General features: G+C 36.2%; 1 protein-coding gene across 2 annotated transcripts in view; it reads right to left on the minus strand.

The window, feature by feature from the left end:
• SEMA3E (semaphorin 3E) overlaps positions 1–24,195 on the minus strand; it is a 260,812-nt gene extending 236,617 nt beyond the window's left edge. For both annotated transcript variants that reach the window (XM_046668802.1, XM_046668801.1), the window contains exon 1: positions 23,505–24,195. In XM_046668802.1, coding sequence (XP_046524758.1) covers positions 23,505–23,619 — 115 coding nt within the window. In that variant the 5' untranslated portion in view covers positions 23,620–24,195. The remainder of the gene's footprint in view (positions 1–23,504) is intronic.
• Between the last annotated feature and the right edge of the window lie 381 nt (positions 24,196–24,576).

Raw genomic sequence — 24,576 nt, forward strand, 5'->3', positions numbered from 1 at the left:
ATCATTAGCTCCCACCCAAAAAAAAATCCCTGAAGTTTATGTGTTAATTTGAGTGTTGGATTATTTTCAGCTCTTGCTGGCTGTGTTAGGGAGATGAAATATAAAAGAGAAAAGGGAGTAAAAAAGCATGAAACCTTGTGTCAGATCCTTTTTTGTTTTATACATGAGTAGGAATGTCTGTAAGTTACTACCAGGTAGAGGGAGTGAGAGAAGGAAGCTTTATATTCTTATGACAGGAGAGCTAATACTATTTAAATAACTCTTAACCACTCATATAGAAAAAAAGGCACACCTTTTCAGAACAAAACTAGATGATGCTGTAGGCATTTTACTAAAGAGATAAGAAAGTACTCTGCCCACACTGTTAGGTTAAGTTTAGTTGCTTAATAAATTACTTCTAATACCAGCAGTGAGACGGGTACAGTTTTATCTAAAAAGCAAATAAAACAAGGCCAAAACATTAATGATTTTCTCACAAAGGCAAGTATCTTCTAATCTTTTAAGCCACAATTTACTTTTGTCTGCTGTAGACCTTAGCATTCTTCTGAAATATGGTATAAAAACCTAGCCATTTAATCTTTGGAGCTGTCTATTGCAACACAACAGTACTTACAACAAGTATCTAAGTATCTGTACAAACGCCTGCATACTTTTCTTGTGATATGGCTACACTCTCATTCAAGCTACCACATTCTCTGACTTGAATTATTAAAATAGCCTCCAAATTGGTTTCCCTGTTTCAAACCTTGCCCCTAAGGTCTATCATCTGCTCATCTAGCATTCAGTGACCTCTTCAGTCTGGAAGTCAGACCACGTCATTTGTAACTCAAAACTCTCCAACAGTTTCCCATTCACACAGCCTAAGTCTACTCTTCAGCATGGCAGATGAGACCCACAGATCAGTTCCCCACCTACCTCACTGATTTCATCTCTCACTATTCCTCCCTGCTCACTTCACTATTGGAAGGAACAAATAACACTCTAGCTTCAATGCTTTTGCACTTGCCAGTCTCCCTGTCCATAGTTTTCCTCCCAGGTTTCCACATTTCCTTTAGTTCTCTACTGAAACACCACCTTATCAGAGACACTCTCTGATCACCCCATGTAAAACAGAACCCCTGCACACCCTTTCCTCCTTAACCTTCTATTTATATTATTTTATAGTATATATTCAGAGCCAGCCCTAGTGGTCTAGTGGTTAAGATTTCAGCACTTTCACTGCTGCAGCCTGGGTTTGTTCACCCGTCAGGGAACCAAACCATTCGTCTGTCAGTTGTCATACTGTGGCAGCTGCGTGTTGCTGTGATGCTGAAAGCTATACTACTGGTATTTCAAATACCAGCAGGGTCACCCAGGGTTGACAGGTTTCAGCAGAGCTTCCTTATTAAGAAAGACTAGGAAGAAGGACTTGGCCACCTACTTCCCAAAAACTTGGCCATGAAAACTCTATGGATAGCAGCAGAGCATTGTCTGACACAGCACTGGAAGGTGAGAGGATGGCGTAAAAAGACCAGGCAGGGTTCCCCTCTGCTGTGCACGAGGTCGCTAGAAGTCAGAATCAACTCCACAGCACTAACAGCAAAAAATATAATCAGAGCTAAAGCACAGTAATAACACAGTTCCTTTCTTACTATATGTTCTCGTGTGCTCAGTAAAGACAATTTTAAGGTCTTACTATGGCAGGCACCATGATTTGTACTTTAAATATAATATTTAAATTAACCAAAGAATAATCCTATGCATGAGATGAGTACATTTTACAGATGAAGGACTGAGACTTCGGTAGCAAAATACCAAGGTCACACAGCCAGAATTTGGCTGTGTTTTCAACTGACGAGAAAAACAAGCAAACAAAATACCCACCTAGTCCCACTGCCTTCCTAATGCTGAGAGCAGAGTTCAATAATTGTATGCTGGGCCAGTTTAAGCCTCCCTTGCCTAATTTTAACTCTGGATTTTAAAGAACAGAGTGCTCCAGTGTCACAGGGATGAGATAAAACCCATGAATATCTATTTTTGGGATAAACATACTCTTGCCCTGAGGAACAAGTTCTTCGGAAACCATGTTTTAGAGTTCATAAAGTAACTCCCTTATGAACGATAGCAAGATCTTGCAATTCTCAAGACATTAGTATTATAAAAGCTAACACTTCATGGAGAAAAATAGAATGAAGACTAATCTAAATACCATTGGGAAAGAGTTTGATATACTAAGCGGAAATAATCTTTCCAAACTCACACCCATAACTGGGCTTATTGTATTCAAAAAGTACAGACAGACACTGGGTTTCATCCAGTTTCATCGTTTGCTAGCTACATAGCTTTACTTGGCAATATGTTTAAGCAATTGAGCTTATGCATGAAATATGAATAATATTATAAAGCTATTTGGAGGATTTAAGATAGTGCATCTAAATCATTGAGCACATAGTAGACACTTAAAAACAGCTATTTTTATTTATATTGAAAGAAGCACCCTGACATCATAACTATTATAAACCCTGAGAGCAACAAAGACTGTTTGACTTTTAAAGTCTCCCAATGAATCTGTTTAACCCATCCTGCCCTTCTCGCCATCTTTCCCATCAATAAGAAAATAACATACAGAAGTAAATCTAAGATACACAGAAATAAAACATGGGAAGGAGTGATCAGTTCTCCTTTGTGAATTAGACTGTATGACTGCTTAAAATAGGCCCAACAACATCACACTGTTTTTAATGGAGCGCTGTAAACCACAAAACAATATGAACTGACTACTGTCTTCAGAAAGTATTCTTTCTTTACTCTCTTCATTTAAAATTGAATTAACAAGGAGCTCTATTTACCATCGACATAGAGAAACAGGCTTACTCTTAAGATAATATGAGAACAAGAATTCAGGCCTAAAAATAATCCATATTAATAGGGTTAACAAAGCTTTTGAATTAAGATTATTACTGTTTTCTGCATTTAATATTCTTTTGTCTTCTACAATCAATATTTCAACTTATCATAATTTTTCATTCTTAACACCAAAATAGTAAAATGAATGTAAAACTTAAGAATAAACTCAAAACAGTACTGTTGAGGATGGTGTAAACAGATCCTGTAAAACTGTAAAGACAGTTATTTCAAAATAATATTTTTTCAATCTCTCCCTTAGTTGCCACCATAACCACATATTTCATCATAGTTTCCTGCTCATTCCCATCAGCAAGTAAGAAATGTATTCTTCTTTATAATCATTTACTGACAAAAAGTGTAACAAAATAACTCCTAAGGATAGAGCATCCTTTAAAGCATTTAAACTATAAAACAATATTCATATATAAAAGCAGGGAAACAAGAATTCCAGAAATATTGTTGACTGTCTCAGCGAAGTACCAAGTATGTGGGGTAGAAGAATGGAAATAAGGATTATTTTCTCCACCCTTCAGTCTTTCTTGCTGTCACTGAGAGAGAGCAGAATTGCTCTGTTTGCCCCTGAAAGTCCCAAGTGATTATTTAACAACTATATCTGTCACAAGTCGTCACTTCACTCTATACTTTCTAATGCATAAGACAAGAGAAAAAGCAGTGTGAGATACAACAACATAGCTAAGCCTAGATCCTCCTATTCCTCCAAAGTGCTCAAATTCAGGAGATAAACAGCCAGCCAGAGTTGATTCCTGATTCAGCACTGTGGACAGCCAGCCAGAAGCTGTTTTCCTGTTCTAATACAACAGATGCTGTGTTTCTTCCTTGTAAGGAAAGAATTTCACCACATTTAGTGTAAAGAAAGTTGGCATGGCACAATCAGTTATGCGGAGTGACACCTGAACATAATTTATTTGTGTGGGGAGAAAACAGTTTGCTTAGTCATGTCGAGAAGCAAAAATGTTTTCTTCACAAATAAATGTGTTGCCAGTTGTCAGTCAAGAGGGGACAGGTTACACTTACGCTACAATAAAAACAACTCCAGAAATCTCAGTGGCTTAAAACAGACATTTATTTCTAGCTCAGTTTACATATCCAAGGCAGGTCTTCTCATGGGACCCTGCTTAGCAAGTAACTCTGGGACGCAGGGTAACAGAGGCTCCATGTTAGCAAGTGCATTTGTGATGGTGAGGCAGGAAAAGGAAATGTGACAAATCATGCTCGTGGTCTCATAGCTCACAGTTCTGCACAGAAGTGGCATTTGTCAATTCTGACCTTATTTAATTGGCCAAAGAAAGTCACAAAGCCATGCTAACTTCTAGAGGGAGGCAGGGATTTGCAATCCTATCATGTGCCCAATGAAGAATTAAAAGAGTAACAAACACTTCAAATGATAGTTTACAATAACTTAAATGTTAAGTAACTTCCTACCCATTGTTCTTAAATAGAGGATTTTGTTTGGTTTAATCAATGCATACTTATTGAATACATAAGTGAGTATACGTATTGAGTGTATCTATGAATAGAACAAAGCAGTATATTCCCTACAGAAAACAAAAATGAATAAGATACAGCTCCTGCTCTAATATAGTTAGACAATACCATCACCACCACCTCTTTATCATAGCTAATAATAGTAGCCAATATTAATTGAGCACTTTCTCTGTGCCCAACACTGTTTTAAGGGTTTCTGTGGCACCAAGCACCTTATACATCTTCAAGCAACCTGAAATTACCACCATTGTTACCCTTAATTTGAGATTTGAACCTCCAAATAGTTCTCAAATGTGAATATATTGTTTGTGCAGTTTATATTAAAGACAGCATTCAATTCACATAAGGTTGTTTTTAGGCTCCCTACTTACCAGATAGTGTAGCCCTGAGGGACTTGGAGACAGAATAAAATAATGATGATGAGAAAAACTTAGGGAAAATGTAACAGCTTGAACTATGGCCCAGAGAATAAAACAGGCTCAGATGGGCTCTTTGTAATGTGGGCAGCCATGGGTGAATGTAGGGGCTCCTGGAAACTGGCAGGAGAAAAAAGATGTTTCTATTCTTAAGGAAAGATGACTTATAGGTTAAAATGACGCGAAACTTTTAAGGTCATTAAAAGACTAACATTAATAATGCCACACTTACATATCTCCACCATTGTTTTTATCACTAGAGGAAAGAGGTTTGCATGTATACACCACACCTTCCCACCTAAAGGCAGATTATAGCAAGTATAAAGCGATTCTACTGCTGTGAGTGCACCACACTAGAGAAGTTACCTTAGCTATAATGAAGAATTTGTCTTCAATAAGCTTTCTAAACACTAAGCTTTCTAAATACTAAGAGTTGTTGTGGAATCTCTCTCCAGAGAGCTTTATTTATTAAACGGAATTCTTTCATCAGGAAAGATTTTAAAAAATCCTGCCTAAAGTTCGTAAAATGATTAACTTAATTAAGAAAACAAAAGAAAAATGTGTTTTCAGTAAGTACCTGTTTTGTGGTACATTAAATATACGCCCTTGAAGAGATTAGACCATTAACTAGATAACTTGTGGAGGCCCCTTCTGAATTTATGTTTTTGTGATTTCAATAATTAAGTGCAGTTGGGGTAAAGAGCTGCTTTAATTATGTGTGAGTTTATTTTCTTAACCTTTTGCCAAGTGGAGTCTATATACTGCAAATACAATTCGAACTACGGTGATAATTATGATGCACAATATAGAAATATCTGGATTATTACAAAACTTGATCTAGGTAGCTAGGGCAGTTGTCATTCTTGTTATGATCTCTTTAACATAAGAAAAAATAAATCTCTTTTTTGCATTTCCTATGTTGTGTACAAGTTGATTCTATATCAAATAGAAATGCCATCCACCTCATGTTAGAGATAACTAGCTCTGAGATGGGCCATTTTGCCGGAATAGGAAAAGAAACTAAATTTGAATTCCTATTTTTGCAAAAATCACAATTTGTCACATTTTATAGCTTCTAATAAAAAGAAAGTATCTGGTAAACCGGCCTCAGTCTACTTATTCAATAGTATTCACTTCTTTATTTCAAAAGTTCAACTTTCTCTTAAAAATCCACAGCTTCCACATCAGTTCTGCCTTTTTGCACCAGCCTGAAATGCCATCCTCCTTGTTCACTCTTTATTGAAGTCCTAGCCATCCTTCAAGGCCCAGATGGGATCCCACCTCTGCCAAGAAATATTCTTCAAATATTCCAGTTCATACTCTTTACTTTCTTCATTTCAATAATTAATTTGCTTAAAATTCCAAAGTATATGTTAAGAATTATTCTTCTAAATAGAAAATACAAAAATGTAAAACATATCAGCATGATTTTAAATATTTCAGTGGCCAAAAAAATTCCTTTTCATCATTAAATTTTATTTTTAGTGTTATGTGTTCCTATATAATCTTCATTTTCTAACAGTGTTTATACATAATCCTCCTTTGAGAATGACCAATTTCCAGTTCATAGACGAAGGCTAATAAATGTCATAAGGAGGTCAACTACAAAGGGATGACACGAACCCCACCAAACATTTTTGCATAACCATGTCACAGAGTATAAAGAACTTCCAGTTTCTTTACTGGGATTTATAATTTGATTACATTGGTAACTGAAAAGATTTTATGAAGGAGGAAATTGTAAATCACCATCTGATGGGCTTTTTGAAAGGTTGCTTCATGTACTAATCTTACCAAACAAAGATGCTGATCTGGAATTCATACAAAGTATAGTAGCACTTAAAAAGTATTCTTTCACAACAAAAAAATAATATCAACCTAAAAATGATTAAATTTATGGATAACATATTTGTGAATAATTTTGGAGGTATCTGGGAACAGGCTATTTATGGCTCTCCTAGGCTAGAGAAATTGCAATGAAGTAAATAATTGTTATAAATTATGCATGGAGTGCTGTGGGGGGTAAGTGAACACTGGCAAAGAAATATCATGTCTAAACTGAGTCTTAAAAATGAGCAGACCTTAACGGTAAGCAGAACAGGAAGAGAGGATGGAGACAAAAAGAACAACATTCTAGGACGCAGAAGCAACGTACAAAGGCCTGGAGGCAAGAAAAAGCTTGACAGGTGTCCAGAATGTCATGGAATTCAGTACCACTGGAGGTTGGAACTCAAAAAAAAAAAATATAACAAGAAAGACGGGGAAAAGTAAACTAGCTTCAGATCACAAAAAGCCTAGCGTATCATACTGAGCAGTGTTCTCTAAAAAGCCATGTGTCTCCCTCCATTAAAGAGTTATTTTGGGGAGCGAAGTGAGTAAGATTTGCATTTTTAATGATCACTCGGCTTGTAGTATGAAAAGAAGATGGGACTGACAGTAAGATATCAGTTAGGAGTCTAACGCAAAAAAGCAGATGGACCATAAAAACATTAGTGGCGTCAGGCAGATATAAACTGTCAGAGAAACAATGAAGATGGAGTGTTCTTTGGCCTTGACCACCTGACTCAACACCACTCTTAGAGTCACTCTTCCTCCACATCAAAATCCCAAAACAGTGTAAGCAGCTCATAAACAAGTAATACAGGAAAAGAGCATTTGATGAAGTTAACCCTATAACAAGAACAGAACAGAGAAGTTCGGTAAAAAATACGTTTTTTAAAGTTTAATTTTAATGATGCATATTTTTTAACACAAAGTCTTCTGCAGAATTATTTTTCTAGCGCTTACTGTTTGATTTGCAAAGAGTTATGAAAAAGATTATTCTGAAAAATCACATGCCCCTTTTTTTAATTCACAGGACTTTCTACAAATACCCATAGAGACTGGGAAATCTACAAAATGACAGTAAATTAAAGTTACAAAATTAAGCAGTCACAGCTATGATGGTATTTTAATTCTGCCATTCTGTTATGGTGACCATTCCAGATTCTTTTTAAATAAAATTGTAAGACATTTAAAAAGTATCCTGTTTACTTTAGCTGTTAGTTTCTTGAGAAGAAAGATTGTGTTTTATTTCTTCATATTAAAGAATTTCAAATTAACCCTTTATTTACTATTATTAAATAAATTATAACATTTATGAAGAAAATCAGCAATGACATTTATTGGTCTACATCCTCCTTGAAAGCCAAAAGCATATATTTTATATATTCTATTTTAAAATTGTCTTAAATATGTGTTTAACTTCTTCCAAATACTGACATTTTAGAGAGAGCCCATAAAATGTATATTTATAATTTAAAAAATACTTTAAAAGAATTTCTACAGCGAATGCAAGTTTTATCATTTCTAACTAGCTAGTTCCCTAAAGGTAACAAATATGTGAACTATTGTTAAGAAAATTAAGCAAGAGTACACAATAGCAGAAATAGTCTTTGAATTTAGGACTGTCTCACTCCAGAGCTCACGTCCTTTTCCAGGACACTACATGCTGTTACTATGCTTATGACCCACATTCAAGATTGGAGAGAATAGACGAGGGTTTTCCTTAACTTCAACAGATAAACCACACGTGAAATAAAGGAAAAAGCTGGCTTCGAGTCTATGTGAAAAACCCTTAGAGGGGCTGACAGCAATCTCAATATAAAACAATAGGTTGGCATATTTGACAAATAAGCTGCTGTCAACTCAGGTAGCTTTAATAAATAAAAGTCACCAATTAATAGCAGCACAATGCAGGGAACAAGGCAGGATCTCTTGAGTACTGATTCTGGTGCTCTATTTTAAGGAGGACATTGACAGAGAGGAGCATGATCAGAACACTAACAGCACAGTCAGGATAACCGTGGCATGACAACTTTCTCTAAACATTTGGAGATCTGTCAAGACGTATGCCCTGCTGGCATTAGAGGAAAGAACTAAGACTAAAAAGTGGATGCTATACTTAAATCAGATTTGGGATTAGGTAGGTAAATACCTTCTTCTCCTTTTGAATGTTAGGACATTCAAAATGGAATGGACTTTCTTATCAGGTAGTGATTTCTCTTTCCACAAGAATGCACAGATTCAAGATGATAAATGTGTCTGACCACCTGTCTGGACACCACGAACATGATTAAATCACCAAAATTCTTACCTTCAATAAAATTCTCTGACTTGGGCAAAATTCCATAAGCTTTCCTAAACTCCAGTCTTTTTCTCATTAGTGATTTTGGTTGATTATTTGGTTAGAACTGGATATATAAAATGCTAAGTGCATAACATTGGTCTTAATTGTGTAACTGTAATTACTGCTTTTTCCACATTCCAGCAGTTATTCCTCCTTCTCCCTCCCTCCTTTTCTTCTCTTCCTTCCCTTTCTCTCTCATCCCTCCCATTTCTCTCTCTCCTTCCTCTCACTCCACTCTTGCTTTTGCGCCCTCAATTCTGCCCTCCTTCCCTCGCCTTCTCTCTTTGACTTGCTTTCTATCACTTAGCATTTAGGCACTATTCTAAATCCATTTAAATGTTCTTTCATTTGATCCTTACCACAATCAATGACATAGGTGCTATTTATTATCCACCTTTGTGAGTCAGAGAAAGGTTAATAACGTGTCCAAGACCACACTAATAAATTTGTTTCTGTTACATTTGCTTTCCAAAAGGTGCTTAATAGTGAAAAAATAACAATGTGCAAAATGAACCAGTTTGTTTGCCTTGAGCAGCCAGGTATATGAGAATCATAGCCAGATGAGGTAAATATTTTTGAAAAACATCATTTACCTATTTTTTAAAAGTTCAGCAGAAGGAAAGATGATAAAACTAAATGAAACGATAAAGTTAGGAATGGACCCACCCAAAATTATTTAGATACCAAAGTAAGCCAATCCCAGCTGTTATTCTTTACTCTGGCTGCCATCCTCAGCAAGAGCAGCATGGGGGAGAGCAGGCAACAGGCTGCAGTAGCAGCTGGGCCTATTTGTTAAGAGGGAAAAAAATAGTGAAGACAAAGGGAAATTTCAGTGGCTAGCAGTGTGAATGGAAACTTGGAGCCTGGCTGGGGGAGCTTCAGAGTGAAACGCAGCACTGCTGTCAGCAACAAATTTTCAGTATTCCACAAACCATTCACAGAAAGAGCGCTCCCTACAGTAGTGCCTTTGCTGGTGAGAGTTTTATTCCAGCAACAGAAAGACTTACCAGTGACGAATTTTGCATAAATTTTCTTCTATTACCAGTATCCTGGACATTCAAAAATAAAGCAATACCAAGGTCTGTTCTAACTATGCAGTGGGTATAAATTAGCAGATTAAAAGGACAAATAGCATTCTAATCTAAGAAAATACATTGCTGTTATTATATCTTCACTAATAAAGAAATGTAAATACCCAGTAAACATAATTATATATTCCAAAACATAACTGCATATAATAAAATCCTAGAATTCTACTTATTTTTATGTCCCCTGAGATCAATATTAGAACAGGCATCTAATGTGTTTCTGAGTGATTACTGCTTTATTTGCATGTAGACGTTCTCATTGGGATCAATTTCCTAATTTTATTTTTCATTTTTATTCTTGTCCAATTTTATTGATTTTAAGTCTTAGAGACTTCTCTTTTTTCCTCCAGATATGAAAAATTCTTCTGCAATCCTAAAATATGTCAGACTTCAGTTTAGGCATACACATTTTGGAGCAAGTAAAAAACATCTGGCCAAAAAATCTGCCAAAAACAGTGCCCAGTACATAACTTTTGTCTTATTTCTGAGAAATATAATGACAAAGATGCAATTACATTCCTTTAATTGTAAGCATAATTGACAACTGAAATATTTTTCTTCCTTCTATGGTTATCTAAATATTATTACAAGGAAATTTTGCTTTGGGAAATTACTAGGAAATCAAAGCATATTAATGTTTTGAAGTTAAAATATAGTAACTTCACAGAGCTATCACAATATAGTAATAAAACTGATATTTTTTGATGGCTCATAATATTCATTCCAGTATTTCATAGTGCTGTCTTCTCTTTTCTCTTTCTTCAGTCTGCCAAATGAAAAGGAAGTATCTTGTGCTCTCTTATTACCAGGAAGGTGCAATTATATGGATAATTGAGTACACCAACAACTAAAATTATAACATTTGACTTTGAAAAATGATTTTCCTTCTTTTTAATTTAAATTTTAAACATGAGTAGTATAGTTATTCTAAGAATACACCACATGGTTAATTCAAGTTTATGCAGACCCTTAACCTGCCAGAAAGCCCCATATTCTAGTACCCATTCTAAACTACTATAAAGTATCTGTCAGGTAACACTCATCTGACCAGAAATATATGTAACATTCATGCATTGTGACAATGTCAACTTGAAATTTGTTTTCTCTTTCCTTTTTTTTTCTTTAGATAAGGAAAAATAAGCTATATCGGTTTCATTACTAACAGGTAGAATTATTTCAACCAAAATCATTTTTATTTTCCACTACTTTTCCCAACATTTTCTTGAAAAAATATATTATTTTTCCCTTGCTCATAATGATTGAAATGACCCTATTTTCTACAAGTTTATTTTGACAACTTGACTTTAGTTTCCAAAAATAAAATAATCAAGTGCTTCCCATTTCCATATTTATTTACTCCTTATAGTAGTAAGGGACAGTGATAAATGTGTGCTTTCTCCAGAATTAACTTCACTTTTGACATTTCTGTTTATGTCCACTAATTTCCTCTTTCATGTTAGGTGTATTATATTTGACTAATTAGCATGGTGCTAAAAAGAAAAAAACCCTCAAGGGTACAACATTTCAAAATATAGTGTCAATTTTTCTAAGGCTTATAGATAATAAAATCTTAATAAGATAGAATTTTCACTGATTCTTTCTCAATTGAGTTGGGAAATAAATTGAAAATGCCTTGCATAACCTAACTCTAATTATAAAACTTGTAACCATTGTTTATTCTTCCCCCATGTTATTACTTACAGCTATGCTTTTAAAATGATAAATCCAGAACACAAAGGCAACATAGTTAAATTATTCATAAAACAACCTTCACACAGGGATAAACTGATAAAAACAAAAAACACTCTTACTTTGGTCATTTAGGGCATTCCTCAAAAATGAAGGTGTTGGGTAAGTTATTATGTTTTCTTAGTCCTGTCTTTGCTTTCTGCTTTGTCATGAACTCCATGCATTAGTTCTTTCTCTCTTTCTTCACAGTTCATCACTAGAAATGAATGGGATGCTACATTGAACACTGGGAGTTCACAACTGGCAAATGGGAAGAAAAGGTGATTGAAATGTGAAACTGATCACGTAATGGCCCAGATGAATTCAAACCATACTGTGCCAGAGCCTCAAATCGTATCTTGCAATAATATATGGGTGTTTTCTGAATATTTTAAAGAAGTTCTGGATTTCTCTTCAGAGCTTCTGTAATAGAACATATGAAGCCAAGCTAGGGCCTAACAATTTGGAGCTGGGACAGAAGAGAAGCATTCTCATCCTTTTTTCCGGACTTCTGAATGCTTCTCCAAGCCCCATCATTTCCTTTTCTGCCATCTTTATTAGGAACCTATCTGTATGCAGTATCTAACAAAAGAATTAAGATTAGTAATACTAATGTGAATAGACATAACAAATATCACATGTGCCTTCACATGTAGTAGTTCTTATGCAATGAGCCCCAATATTGCACCTTTTACTTAACTGAATATTCATGAACTGCCTTCTGATGTGACAACAAAAGGACCTCTCAAATCCCTGTTTGGGGAGACACTGCTTTGGGAGTTATCCCTGGTGTTCTCCATTGCTTGTGCAAATAATAAACCTTTTTTCACCTACTTCTGCCTTGGTTGTGCTTTTCACCTCCACACTCACCAAGAGACAAAACCATTAAGTTAGGTTACAAATGCAATAGACAAAATAAATTTATTAAGTAGCTACAGTTTGTTAGATTCTGAGGATTCAGAGAATAAAATGCAATATATTTGCCTTCAAAAATTTCAAAATCTACTTCTGAATTTGTATTAATCATATATTACTCATAGCAAGAAAAAATCAGAATTCTTTAAAGTCATATAAAAATGGGAGCAATCTAATTTAGTATGAACAAAGAGCATTAGTGATACTACCATGAGTAGTAAACCTATGAACACAGTAGAATTCAGTCAATTAGCTATCCTAGGGCACCTGTGTTTCTAGGAGGCTACCGTGCCTTATATGCAGTGGGATGGCAGTGGGAGCATGGCAGGAACGGTGGCAAGACAGATTAAGACACGGAAACAATTTGCTCACTGCTTCTTGCTCAGGCTCTTGCTATTCATCCCCAAGGCTGAGCTCTGGTTCTTTCATTCCCAACTCCGTGCTTCCATAGCACTTTGTATTATCCTTTAGTACTGAAAAAAACATCCTGCTTTATCATGACTTGTCTCTTTTTTACAACTAGGCCTTAGGCTTCCTGGGAACAAGATTTGGGTAGAGGTGCTGCATGTGTGTTTTAATAAACTTCTTATTTTAGAATAGTTATAGATTTACAGAAAAGTTGTAACGATAGTACAGAGAGTTCCTATATACACACACCTAGCTTCCCCTATTATTAAAAGCTTACACTAGTATGGTACATTTGTCACAGTTAACAAACCAATATTGATACACTATTATTAACTAAAACCCACACTTTATTCAGATTTCCTTAGTTTTTACCTAATATCCTTTTACCGTGCCAAGATCCCATCCAGGACACACATTACATTTAGGAAGCTGTTTTTTATTCTTAAATCTCCAGCATGACGTTCCGTATCTGAAGCTTTGCAGAAGCTTAACAAATAGTCATAGAAAAAGTGAATGACTGAATGAACAAATATTTCTAAAAAGGATGCAGAAGCTTTTGAATCCCTGAAGGGAAAGATCAGGATGGATAACAAAGCAAGGAAGTGGACCTAATTTCATTAGGCCAAGAAAACTTTCCATGGAGAGTAAGGGAGTTCTGGAATCCTACAAAATGCTTTTCCACAATTGACCAATACTAGATGTTTTCTCATCTGAACTCAATGATGACATGATGTGTCACAATTTATACTATTAATAGTCATTAAAAACAGATTTAAGTTATATGTTAAAATATTAACAATAACTACATATATATCTTATCTAATAGAAAAATAATATGTAGAGAATGGTATAATAGTTAAATATTTATAAATTTACTTATCAAGACCAATACTGTCATTTGGAAATTTGAATAAATGATACCGTTAACCTGAGTGAGGGACCTGAAGGGGAAAATAGTTAAAAAGGTAACACGACAGTGAGGTTTCTTTGTAGCATCATCCCAAACACTCGGCCCAGTGTTTCTCATGCTCTAATGATTAAAAATCACCTGCAGGCATGTTAAAACACAGATTCCTGAGCATCACAACTATTGACTGAGTGGTCCTGATTTAGCAGCTCCCGGGGCAGGCTGATGCTGCCAGCTTCAGACACTTTGCACAGCTTTGGTTCAACCCCAGTGTCTATCTCCTCTCTGTCCCTAGTTTGGAAGAGGAGCAGAGAAAATCATAAGTAACATCATCTCTTCTGCAATGAAATTCAACCGAGCTTTCCCTCAGGTGAACTATTTAACAGTAGCTCTAGCTCGTAAAAAAATAAAATAAGCCTTTATAATTTTGTCATTTTGACCTAACATGGAAAATAACTAAAAAAAGCTTTGTTTTGTTTTGTTTTTATTCAGTAGATACTAAACACTCAGGCTTTAATTACAGGCTTTAGGAATGATCTGAATAAACTATTTTATTCTGTCCATAAGGGTCTTACTAAAAAAATATTCCTTGCCCTCAAAGATCTTAAAATGTATTTAATAACAATTACATAAATTAGAGAATATTATAAGCCATCATAACACAGTATCATAGATCTCCATGGTACATTTAAATTTTCTACAACAATCATATGAGATAGAAAACCACTGTCCATTAGTCTCTTTATACTTATGAGGAAAGTAACCTTCAGAAGTTCAATGATTTAGCAAGAATAATGCATCGTCAAGTAGGTTATACGGTAGATTCAAACCCAGGATTTTAAGATTGTAAGTCTATACTCTTTCCACTAAAATTTGCCGTCTCCTAATAAAACTTTCAGAAGTGTTTCAGAGAAATTAGACACGTTGGGAGGTCTGGTAAGTAGAAGAACAGAGTCCTACATTTTTAGAATTGGGAAGGATCTCAGAAGTCGCATGATCCATAACACACTTTTTGACTCAGGGTTAGGAAAAAAGCACTCAGGAGGAGTGAACAGCTACACGCAAGGCTGTCAGCACATTTCCTCTTTCGCTTTAGTTCCACAACGTGTCTTGGGCTTTGAATTTAAAGCCCTGCTCAGTTTCCATCATTTCCTGGGAGAGAATTGCTCAGGAGGGAAAGGGTCAGTATCCCTAGCTAGCCTCTCTCTTTCCCTCTTTTATTCCCGTTTTCCTTGCTGCTGTTCTTTTCTGGTTCTAGAGTTAGTCTGGCCACCAATAACCACCACCAAGAGTTATCCTTGGGGATGGTGCTCCTCTGCTCTATCCTGTGAATAAAACCTCCTTTTTATTCTAGTTTCCATGAATTAAAACTCAGAGAAAAAGAACTCAAACTGCATAGAAATATCTAGGTTTCCATAAATAATAGTCTAACTTACATTTAACTCATTTTTAGCCAGAGTGGCTGGAGGCACTACTCTGCTTTTCAGAACCCTAAATGCCTCTGCAGCTCCCTATAGCCCCATGGTGCCTCTGAGCATTGGCTTCCCACTAGCAAAATAGGCTAGACAAAGGGTACAAGTTGTCTGGGTGACTAAAAAGCTATTTATTTAATATTTCGCTGTTTCCTAAGTCATGAATTTCAACAAATTTTGAATGTCTAATGAATGAAATTAAACTTTTTTTCTTAATTCAAAGGTAATATTTTCTGTTCATTGAATTAGACAACAAGAGTGAAAGAAATATTGCAGGTAAACTGAGGACCAATAAATATATAACCCTCACTAAAAATATGTTTTCATTCTACTTTTGGCTTAAGATGGGTAAGAATTAAAAATATCTGGAAAAGAAGTATAGGAGGAGAAAAACAGAGAAGGAGGGTGGTAACAACACAGAGGGGAAGTCAAAGAATGAAGTGATAAGCGAATAAAGGAAGGAGTTGTGGTGGTCAGCCAGGAATGACAAGTGCATCAAAAAGATTGAAAAAAAAAAAAAACGAACATAGATTATAAGTGAGAGATATGGCTGACGCCTCTGGAGGATGTCTGGAGGCCCTGGTTGCTTCACTACAACGCAGCACCGGAGGAATGAAGCTGAATGGGCAGAGAAAGCCCTAGCCTTTCTTTGAATGGATGTTTTACCAAAGGAGCCATAAATAGTTGTTCAGGATTCCTTAGTTTCCTTGGTACTTCTTACCCTACCCCCTCATCAGACTCTCCTTTAAAAAACACCGCTCTAAATCATTTTGTTTTATTCATACACCCACTCAACGAGCATTGATTGTACACCTACTAAGCGTCAGAACGGCGCCCCACTCCAGATATCTTCCCTGTTTGTCCAGGGGAAGGTAGAGTGGAAAGCTTTCTTTCACATTCAAAGGAAACAACACATACTGGGCTGATAGCTGCTTGTAGGACACTGTTTAGTTTAACTTTTGACTGTGTGGTCTGGCCTTAGTGATATTAGCTCTATTGTGCTTTACAAAGCTGGGTCTACAATTATCTTTGTTAGTAATTTTTGTTTATTTTGTGGCTTTGGTCTGTTGTCTCCAAGGTGCCATCAGATAAAGTCTCAACTGTCCTTAAATTATTAACGAAATACTTCTATGGTAATTTACAAACATGAAAGACACCAATATCTCCTGTTTCTTCTAGTCATCTACTCCAATAAGAGCTTGATTTCATAAAAGAAAATCTTTGTTTTCAAATAAAAAAACTGTGATGGTTAAGGGTCTTCCCTTATTTTAAATTGTAAGTTAATAATTAACTCATGATTGCTTCTAAAATAAAGAGTGGAACCAGAGTAGGCTAATTCTCTCTGAACCTCTTCTTATTCACTGAGTAATTTATGAAAAACTTCCTAAAGGTAAAGTATTTGCCACATTACTTCACATTATCCCATGTAATCCTTTCAGGATGCTGTAAGTTATATATTACCTCACTTTAAAGACGAGAAAATTCATACTCAGAAAAGATAAATAACTTGCTCAGCTCATCCAGACAGAAGCAAGATTCAGATTAGGTGTGTCACATCCAAATTCTAGAGTTTTCAGGCCGTGTAAATTAGAATGTGAGAGTGTTTTGTAATACCTGGGCCTAAACTACTTCTCTATGTGCACTGTGCCAAGGTTATGAGCTAAGTCCTTGATCAGAGCACAGTGATGAGGGAAAGTTTAGTTACCAGAAGTAGAAATGGAAATTCATTACTAAGCCCCAGAAATCAGGCAAGTCATGGATTTCTCTTTTCCTTTTCTATCCTAGTTGTGGAGGCAAGATTACCAAAGCAATGGGGCCACATAGTGAGAATATCCTGAACTAGCCATTAGAACTAAGGCAGGCTGAAAACTTCTCGAGTAATCAATTGCCTTGGGCACCACCAGGGCCATAAGAAGTCAAGTTATCAGTTCCACAGACATTTCTGTTCTTGAAATCACCCCTTTCTTTGACAGAAAATGTTCTCTCAACATCAGAGACCATAACATTTGGTTCAAATGTGGTATTAACATATCCTTTTCATTTATAGTGCAGACCTAGTCTTGTCATTATCATCCTTACCTTGAGTACAAAGAATAATGCTTGCATTAAGTCCAAAAAATAACGAATGACATTGATAGTTTCTCTTATGCTTCGAATTTAAAACCATACGGTGAAAAAATTCATTATTAAAATAACCATCATCCTTTGTATAATTTATATAATATTCCAAAGTGTCAGATGTTATGCTAGAGACTACTAACAAGACTTGGCCCTGTATATTAAAACCAGGAAAATCTAAATTTTCACTCTGCATCTTCTGGAAAATGTTTTAAGTGGTATAATTTCAGTTTTGTTTTATTTTAAATTCTCTGAGACTGAACTTACAAGACCACTTGAACACTGTGGTGGCTGTGTATGAAGGGGCATGCATGCATGCCAAGTGCAATTCCTGGATTCCTACAGACTAAATTCTTCTACCAAACTACAAAAGAGCTTTATACACAAAGATAAAGGAGTAAATCTTTGCACACTCTCCCACTAAGAACTCCCAATGATGATTCCGGTAGATATCTTTGATGAAATAAAACTGACTCAGCAGATTGTTAACAATAATTTTCACCAGCAACAACCAATTTGATGGTTTGGTGTTTTACTATGTGCTCATAGAACTGAGGCCATTAAGTGATCTCATCCCAGTCAGAAAGGGAGGCCTTCTCTATGAAATACTCTCAGGCTAAATGATAAACCTCACACGGACAGCAAAAGAACAACATGGCGACATAAATTTTCAAAAGAGTATTCCATTGTGACAACATGACTATTGCATCTATTTATCGGTAAATATTTTATGAAACTAAATTATTTTTCAGTCTAAAATTCACTCAGTTCGTGTATAAATTCCATTTACTGCTTTTTCTATCTATGACCTCCCCTCATCCTATTTCTTTATTAAAGGATAACTGTTTTCCCACTGTTATACTCAACATCAAGATAAAAACTGAATAATTCATAGAACCATTCATGGGCTTTTGTATACCCAGATGCACTTCTGCGATGCACGGCCAATATTTATCTATAACAAATATAAAAATACAAAGAATAGCGCTATCTAAAACCCTTACAGACTTCCTCTACAGAATGCAAAACAAAACACACTGTTATTCTTTTCATCCTACCCAATTTTTTTTTAATATAAGTTGTTTCTTAATAAATCCACCACTTAATTCTCACTGACTCTCCCTGACGCAGAGCTGGGCATGAAGGGTTGTGTTTACTCCTGGGTCCTATTTAACTACTTTCTTTTTTTTTTTTTTTGAGGAAGACTGGCCCTCAGCTAACATCCATGTCCATCTTCCTCTATCTTATATGTTGGATGCCTGCCACAGCGTGGCTTGCCAAGCGGCGCCATGTCCACACCCGGGATCTAAACCAGCAAACCTCGGGCCACCGAAGTGGAACTTGCACACTTAATCGCTGCACCACCGGGCCAGCCCCACTACTTTCTTTTTGAATTATCCCTTATGACTAGTTTTCATTTATTAACCACTCAGGGATGTGTGACTAATGTCACTATTGATAATATCTAGTTACTGGCTGAGGAACCAAAGCTATGAGCTGGGTCAGGAAAAATTGGCTCAGTCACTGCCTCTTCTTTATTTGCTCTGGATATAAAATAAATACCACAGCCTCCAGAATGATCATTTAAAACTTTTATTTATCATTGTGCTTTTCTAGAATTCTATCGCAATTTTTTTCATAGAAATTAAAAACATTCTAAAACGTGCGGTAGAAAGTAAACATGTGTAATAAACAGACATATGCACACTTTTATAGCAAAAATATTGGCCATGGATCTTTGAAAATGCACAGCTGATGTAATCATCTTCTAAATTATAATAACTAGAGGTCAAAGGTCTATGAAATGGGATTTTGGGTGAATAAAATCTACAGGGATAAACCATACATTTCAGGCTAATTAAGATCAACTTCTTCTGTCTTCTATAGTATCATCTCAGCACTTATCGGTATCAAAACTCATGCCATTCCCAAGGGTTTTTCTCTTTGGGACATGCTTCGTTCCAATCTTCTCAATTTATAGCAGTCTTCAGGAAACATTAGCAACATAATTTTTAGGTGATAAAGTGATTTCACAGATATTGTTGTTCCATTTGATCCACCTAAGAACCCAGTAAGATATACATAGAAAGCACCATTACTATTCTTCTTTTCAAATTAAGGAAACTGAGGCATCGACGATTACCATTAGTAGAAGTGGAAGGACAAGAGCTGGAGTAGAGACCTCTGACTTCAAATTGTGAGTTTTCTGAACTATGAGAAATCCATATTTAATTGGTTATAATATCCAAATACAGATAGACTAATTAGCACTCTCTATCCCACTTTCTATATGTATGGATGTATATTCAATGCTCAAATCTACATTTATAATGTCAACATATTTTAGGAATGATCTTCTGCCATATCTATGCTTTTATTTAGCTATCTCCTCACCAAATGTCCTAGGAGAACATCCTCTGCTTAAAGCAGCCATTTTCCTTGGCTTCTACAATTGTGTTGCCCCTTATTGCGACTTTGCACACCTACTCCATCTGCCAAGCTCCTTTGATTGAATTTCCAGGGCTTTCTACATGCATTGGGATTTCTTCTTTGACATGGGGCTTTGCTAATTTGTTGTTTTCTTCTTTGAGCTCCATTATCAAGAAGGTTGTTTTTGCCTTCCCTGTAACCTCATCAACGCAGGATGGTGAACGATAAGGAGAGAAGAGATATCAACAGACCGAAGTTGCTGAATCCACCAAGACTCTTCTCCCTTCATTCTCTCTTTCCTTAATTTCTGCAATGAGGGTCATAGCTATTTTCAAGAAAATCCTTGGGGTAGAATATTATAATTTTGTATTAATCACATCAATATTACCCTTTTTGGAGTATTGGCTATAAAGTTAGCTATAATTCATAACTATTCAAAAACTTCTAAATATTTGCCTGATATAATTAATCTCAACTCAAATCTTGAATGAAACTTATTACAACGCAGGACAGTATCTCGTCATTTTAATCTTTGCCAAATTTTTATTTGTTAACCCAATTTACCTTGTACTTGTAAAATACACTAAAAGATATATGCATTGCCTCGACAAGAGTAAATATCTCATCTTTTTATCCACTAGGCTTGTCTTAAGTTGACATACTTGCTCAATATTGGAGTAGACCAATAATCAGTAGGAAGAGGGAGGAATTCAATATTACCACACTGTGGGTTGCGAGCAGTGGGAAATAAGCTAGAAACGGCTCCATATCTGATACCAGGTTTCTACATTGTCCTCCTCCCTCTCTGCCTTTTCTCCCTTTTTGTCTTAACGGTCTTCTCCTCTCAAGCTCTGTTTAAGAACATGCCATTTCCAGAGATAGAGAAAGATGGAAGAAAGAGGAAAAGGGCAGTTCTTGGGCATTTTTTTCTGAACATATTTTTATGTAATTTAACTCAAGCTCTGTATATGACACTGAAACTTTCTTCTCTTCTTCAGGAAGAGGTACTAGGCTTATGGTCTCAAGTGTCATCCTGATAATGAAGGATATAAGAAAAATGTTTGTCCTTCTCCTACATGGCATAGAGCACTGCTATGAAATGAATCCCGGGACTAATCCAGTAGGCTGCCTCCAGGGAGCTTACTGGATTTCTCTGCTGGGGTCCAGCAGCAGTACAGAAGTGCTTTGTCACTTCTATCTAGTGCTTCTTCCTTTGAAGATCCATGTACTCATTTATAATGTTAATCACCTAATTCATCCACTGCTGAAAATTTACCATTACTGATATCATTTAAAATAGCAAAAGATTATACTCTGCAATACCCTACTCATAGTTTTTGGATTCCTCTAAATTGTCCATCGAATTCCAGAGTGTAGAGAGGTAAATGGACTGTTCATACGGTATTGATGGGACTGAATATTCTGCTCTGACAGTTCTGTGCTTTTCCCTTCCCTGAGGCACCTGTGGAATAGCAGGCACGATACTTCAGGTTGTATCTCTGGTGTGATCTTTTAGCTGACTTTGCTACCTAAAATCGCACAAATGAGAACATTCTATTTTCAGGTAACTCTAAAGTGTTTTCGTATAAAAGCACAATATTGCACATTTTCAGCTAGTGCCATTAAATCAAAAGGTTCAGAAAAGCCAAAGGGAAATCTTGTGTGAGTTTTCAGTCCAGTGTATACACAGATACCAGCAGTTCCACTCCCACACCATTTAACACAACCCATAAAATCAAGTACAGTTATTCCTTGGGTTAAGAGAGATGTAGTAAAGAGGAGCCTGCTAACAATATTGTACATAGCAATTAGTTGAATTAGAAAGTTGTGGTATGCTCTGACCAAATTACAAGCTTTCTAATGAAATATTAAAATGAAATATCTCTGAAAACATATTGATATTGAGCTATTGAAAAACAAGTACACTAAGAATGAGGTATAAAAGGTTAATATGAGGCATAGTAGAATGGCAGCTTGCCAAAACTGGTGGATTATCCACTTGTCTACATAAGATAAACAATTCATTTATTACAGTTTTTTTCTGAAATCCTTATTTATCTGCATTCTATCACAGCAAATCTTTACTTTTTGACAATTTGTTCATAATTTTTTAGAAATATGATTTTGATACATACCATGATACATCTTCCCAAATCAAATGATTTGTGCTAATGCTAGGAATTATATTTTAATACTTTACAAATTCAGTGCCAATGTGTTTCTTAAATTTATGTTATCTACTGGGGAGTGTTATAGGAAATCTATTTAAACTAAGAAAATATCCATAGAGTTTAGCTATTCTAAAAATGAGAAATTTCTATAGTCAAAATCAACTAAATAAAAAGACAAAAAAGATCAATTGTGTCATATAAAATTGAGGCTTCCCTTTTTTGTTTCTCCTTCGGGTAAAGATTACATCCATATTTTAAAAATACACGCTTCTGTTCTTTCTACGGTGGGAGACAATTTAAAAGCTTACACAATTGAAAAATGGTTCTTATGTAATTCTCGTATTGCATCTGTTCTGTCTCAATGGTTAGTGATAATAAACACTTCTTTCCTGAAAAATTTATTCCAAATTTCTTTCAAGTCAGCAAAATCACTATCTCAGTGTGGGTTTTATTTGTTTGTTTACAGGAACAATCACCAAACCTATTCATGACTGACTTTTACTGTCCTGATGCAAAAGCTATCTTCTGATCATTTATTTATGACTAAATGCTGCTTTACAAGACATAGTCGCAGAATAAAATATTTAAGCAGTCTCTGATAGACCTTCAGTTAAGCAATATGAACTTAGATTAGAAAGAATAGATGCTAATGAATAGTATCTAACACTTTAATCAATATGAATCAGTTTACAAGGATTGCTAATAAACTCTGAATTTTTTTGCTACACACAAAAATTTCTAATAACTAGTTCAACTAGAAAGCTCATTTATATCAGTTGTTAGTCATTTTAATCACATGGTAATGATCTTGTTATCCTGGGCAAAGAATCATTTTGCTTCTCAGGAATTTTCTTTTCTCTTCCTGGAAGCCCCATTATGAACAACACAAAACAAAAAACCAATTGCACCTGTATTTCTAAAGCCCTTGCCCAACATCCTCGTTTCCCACAATGCATAAATTAGTATTTAAATACCCACTTCCAACTTAGTGGACTCAACCCCTCAAAGCTATTTACAACCTGCTTCCCAGCCTCTTCTGTTGAGACTGCTAGTGAGAGAACTTCTCATTAGTAAAACCAAATATTTACAAGATGAAAATAACATCTCTAAGTTGGCATGTGATTTTGCACTATTTTCAGATGTGGTAAGTGTGACTTATTAATTAGAGGTACTTAGAATCTTAGGTCAGTTCTGCAATTATTTTTTTCAGGTGCATTTTAAGAGTCTGTGAAGATCAATTCATGTTAAATGACTTTATTTTTTGACAAAAGGACCCTAAAAGGTGACCTACCTTTATGTGACAGGCGTAACCGGGGGTGAGTGGTATCAGCTGTGTGTCCTCCTGTCCAGAGCTCCAGTAAGTAACCCCACAGAAGCCAAGTGACAATGTGCCCAGCCGATGCCATGCTCCCGTGCTCCCGGTGCGAGCCCTCCGAACGATCCTCACTTGAAGGTGGGTTTGAGTTTTACTTAGGACTCCCCTCCAGGGGCAGCTTGCGAGAGGCTTTGTCAGAAATCGAACGCGTTGTCATCAGAAAGCACAGTTCCAAAGTGCCATTTGTCAGGCTTTATTTGGATATGTAAAATCTTTCTTTCCTCAGGACAGTTGTTTGTAAGCCGGGAGCAAGAGGACATTCCAAGGAATGAGTCTTCAGAGGCACGTCCTGTCTAAAGCTCTCTTCAGTAGCTGTGCCCGTAGATTCAGGAAGAAACTGTGGTTTTCTTTAGTCACTTCTGCAAGCGGTTCATTCAGAAAAAAACCCCACGAGCACTCCCACTACCTTCCCCGAGAGCTCTTCTCTTGTGGCTCGTCGAAGCCTCTCAGAAGTCAGGCTCTTGCACCGACTTGCCGAACAGCTACTTGTAATTCACCTTTCGCCTTTCTAATGAAAAACGAGAAGTGCCATTCCCTCTAGGAGTTGCAGGATCCACCCAGCAGGGACGCCGTTCTGTCAGCGAGCTGTGTTTACAGGGAAAGTTCAGGCAGGGTTGAGCAGCGAATTGCTGTTTCTAGGAAGTGTTTCTGGTCCACGTGCCCTGCTCCCACCCGCCCTCGCAGCGTCACCGGCCCCGCGCCGCTCAGCGCCAGGGGAGCAGTCGGCGTTTTGATGGGAAAGGGGGAATCAGGCGAGAGAGTGATACGTCATAGGCTGATTAAGAATATATAACAGAAGAGATTGCAGTGTCAGGAAGGGCTTCTAAATGCTCACTCACCAAGATTAACTCTTGAATAAATAAAAATTTAATTTAAATAATGTGTCACTGTCCAGTACCCAAATCAATTTTTTTCAGAGGTTCTACTGAAATTGGTTTTTTTTCCCCAGCGTTTATGGCTTTTTATATTGATTACATCTTAGAAATGT

Source organism: Equus quagga, chromosome 8 (genome assembly GCF_021613505.1).
Source record: "Equus quagga isolate Etosha38 chromosome 8, UCLA_HA_Equagga_1.0, whole genome shotgun sequence".
NCBI lineage: Eukaryota > Metazoa > Chordata > Mammalia > Perissodactyla > Equidae > Equus > Equus quagga.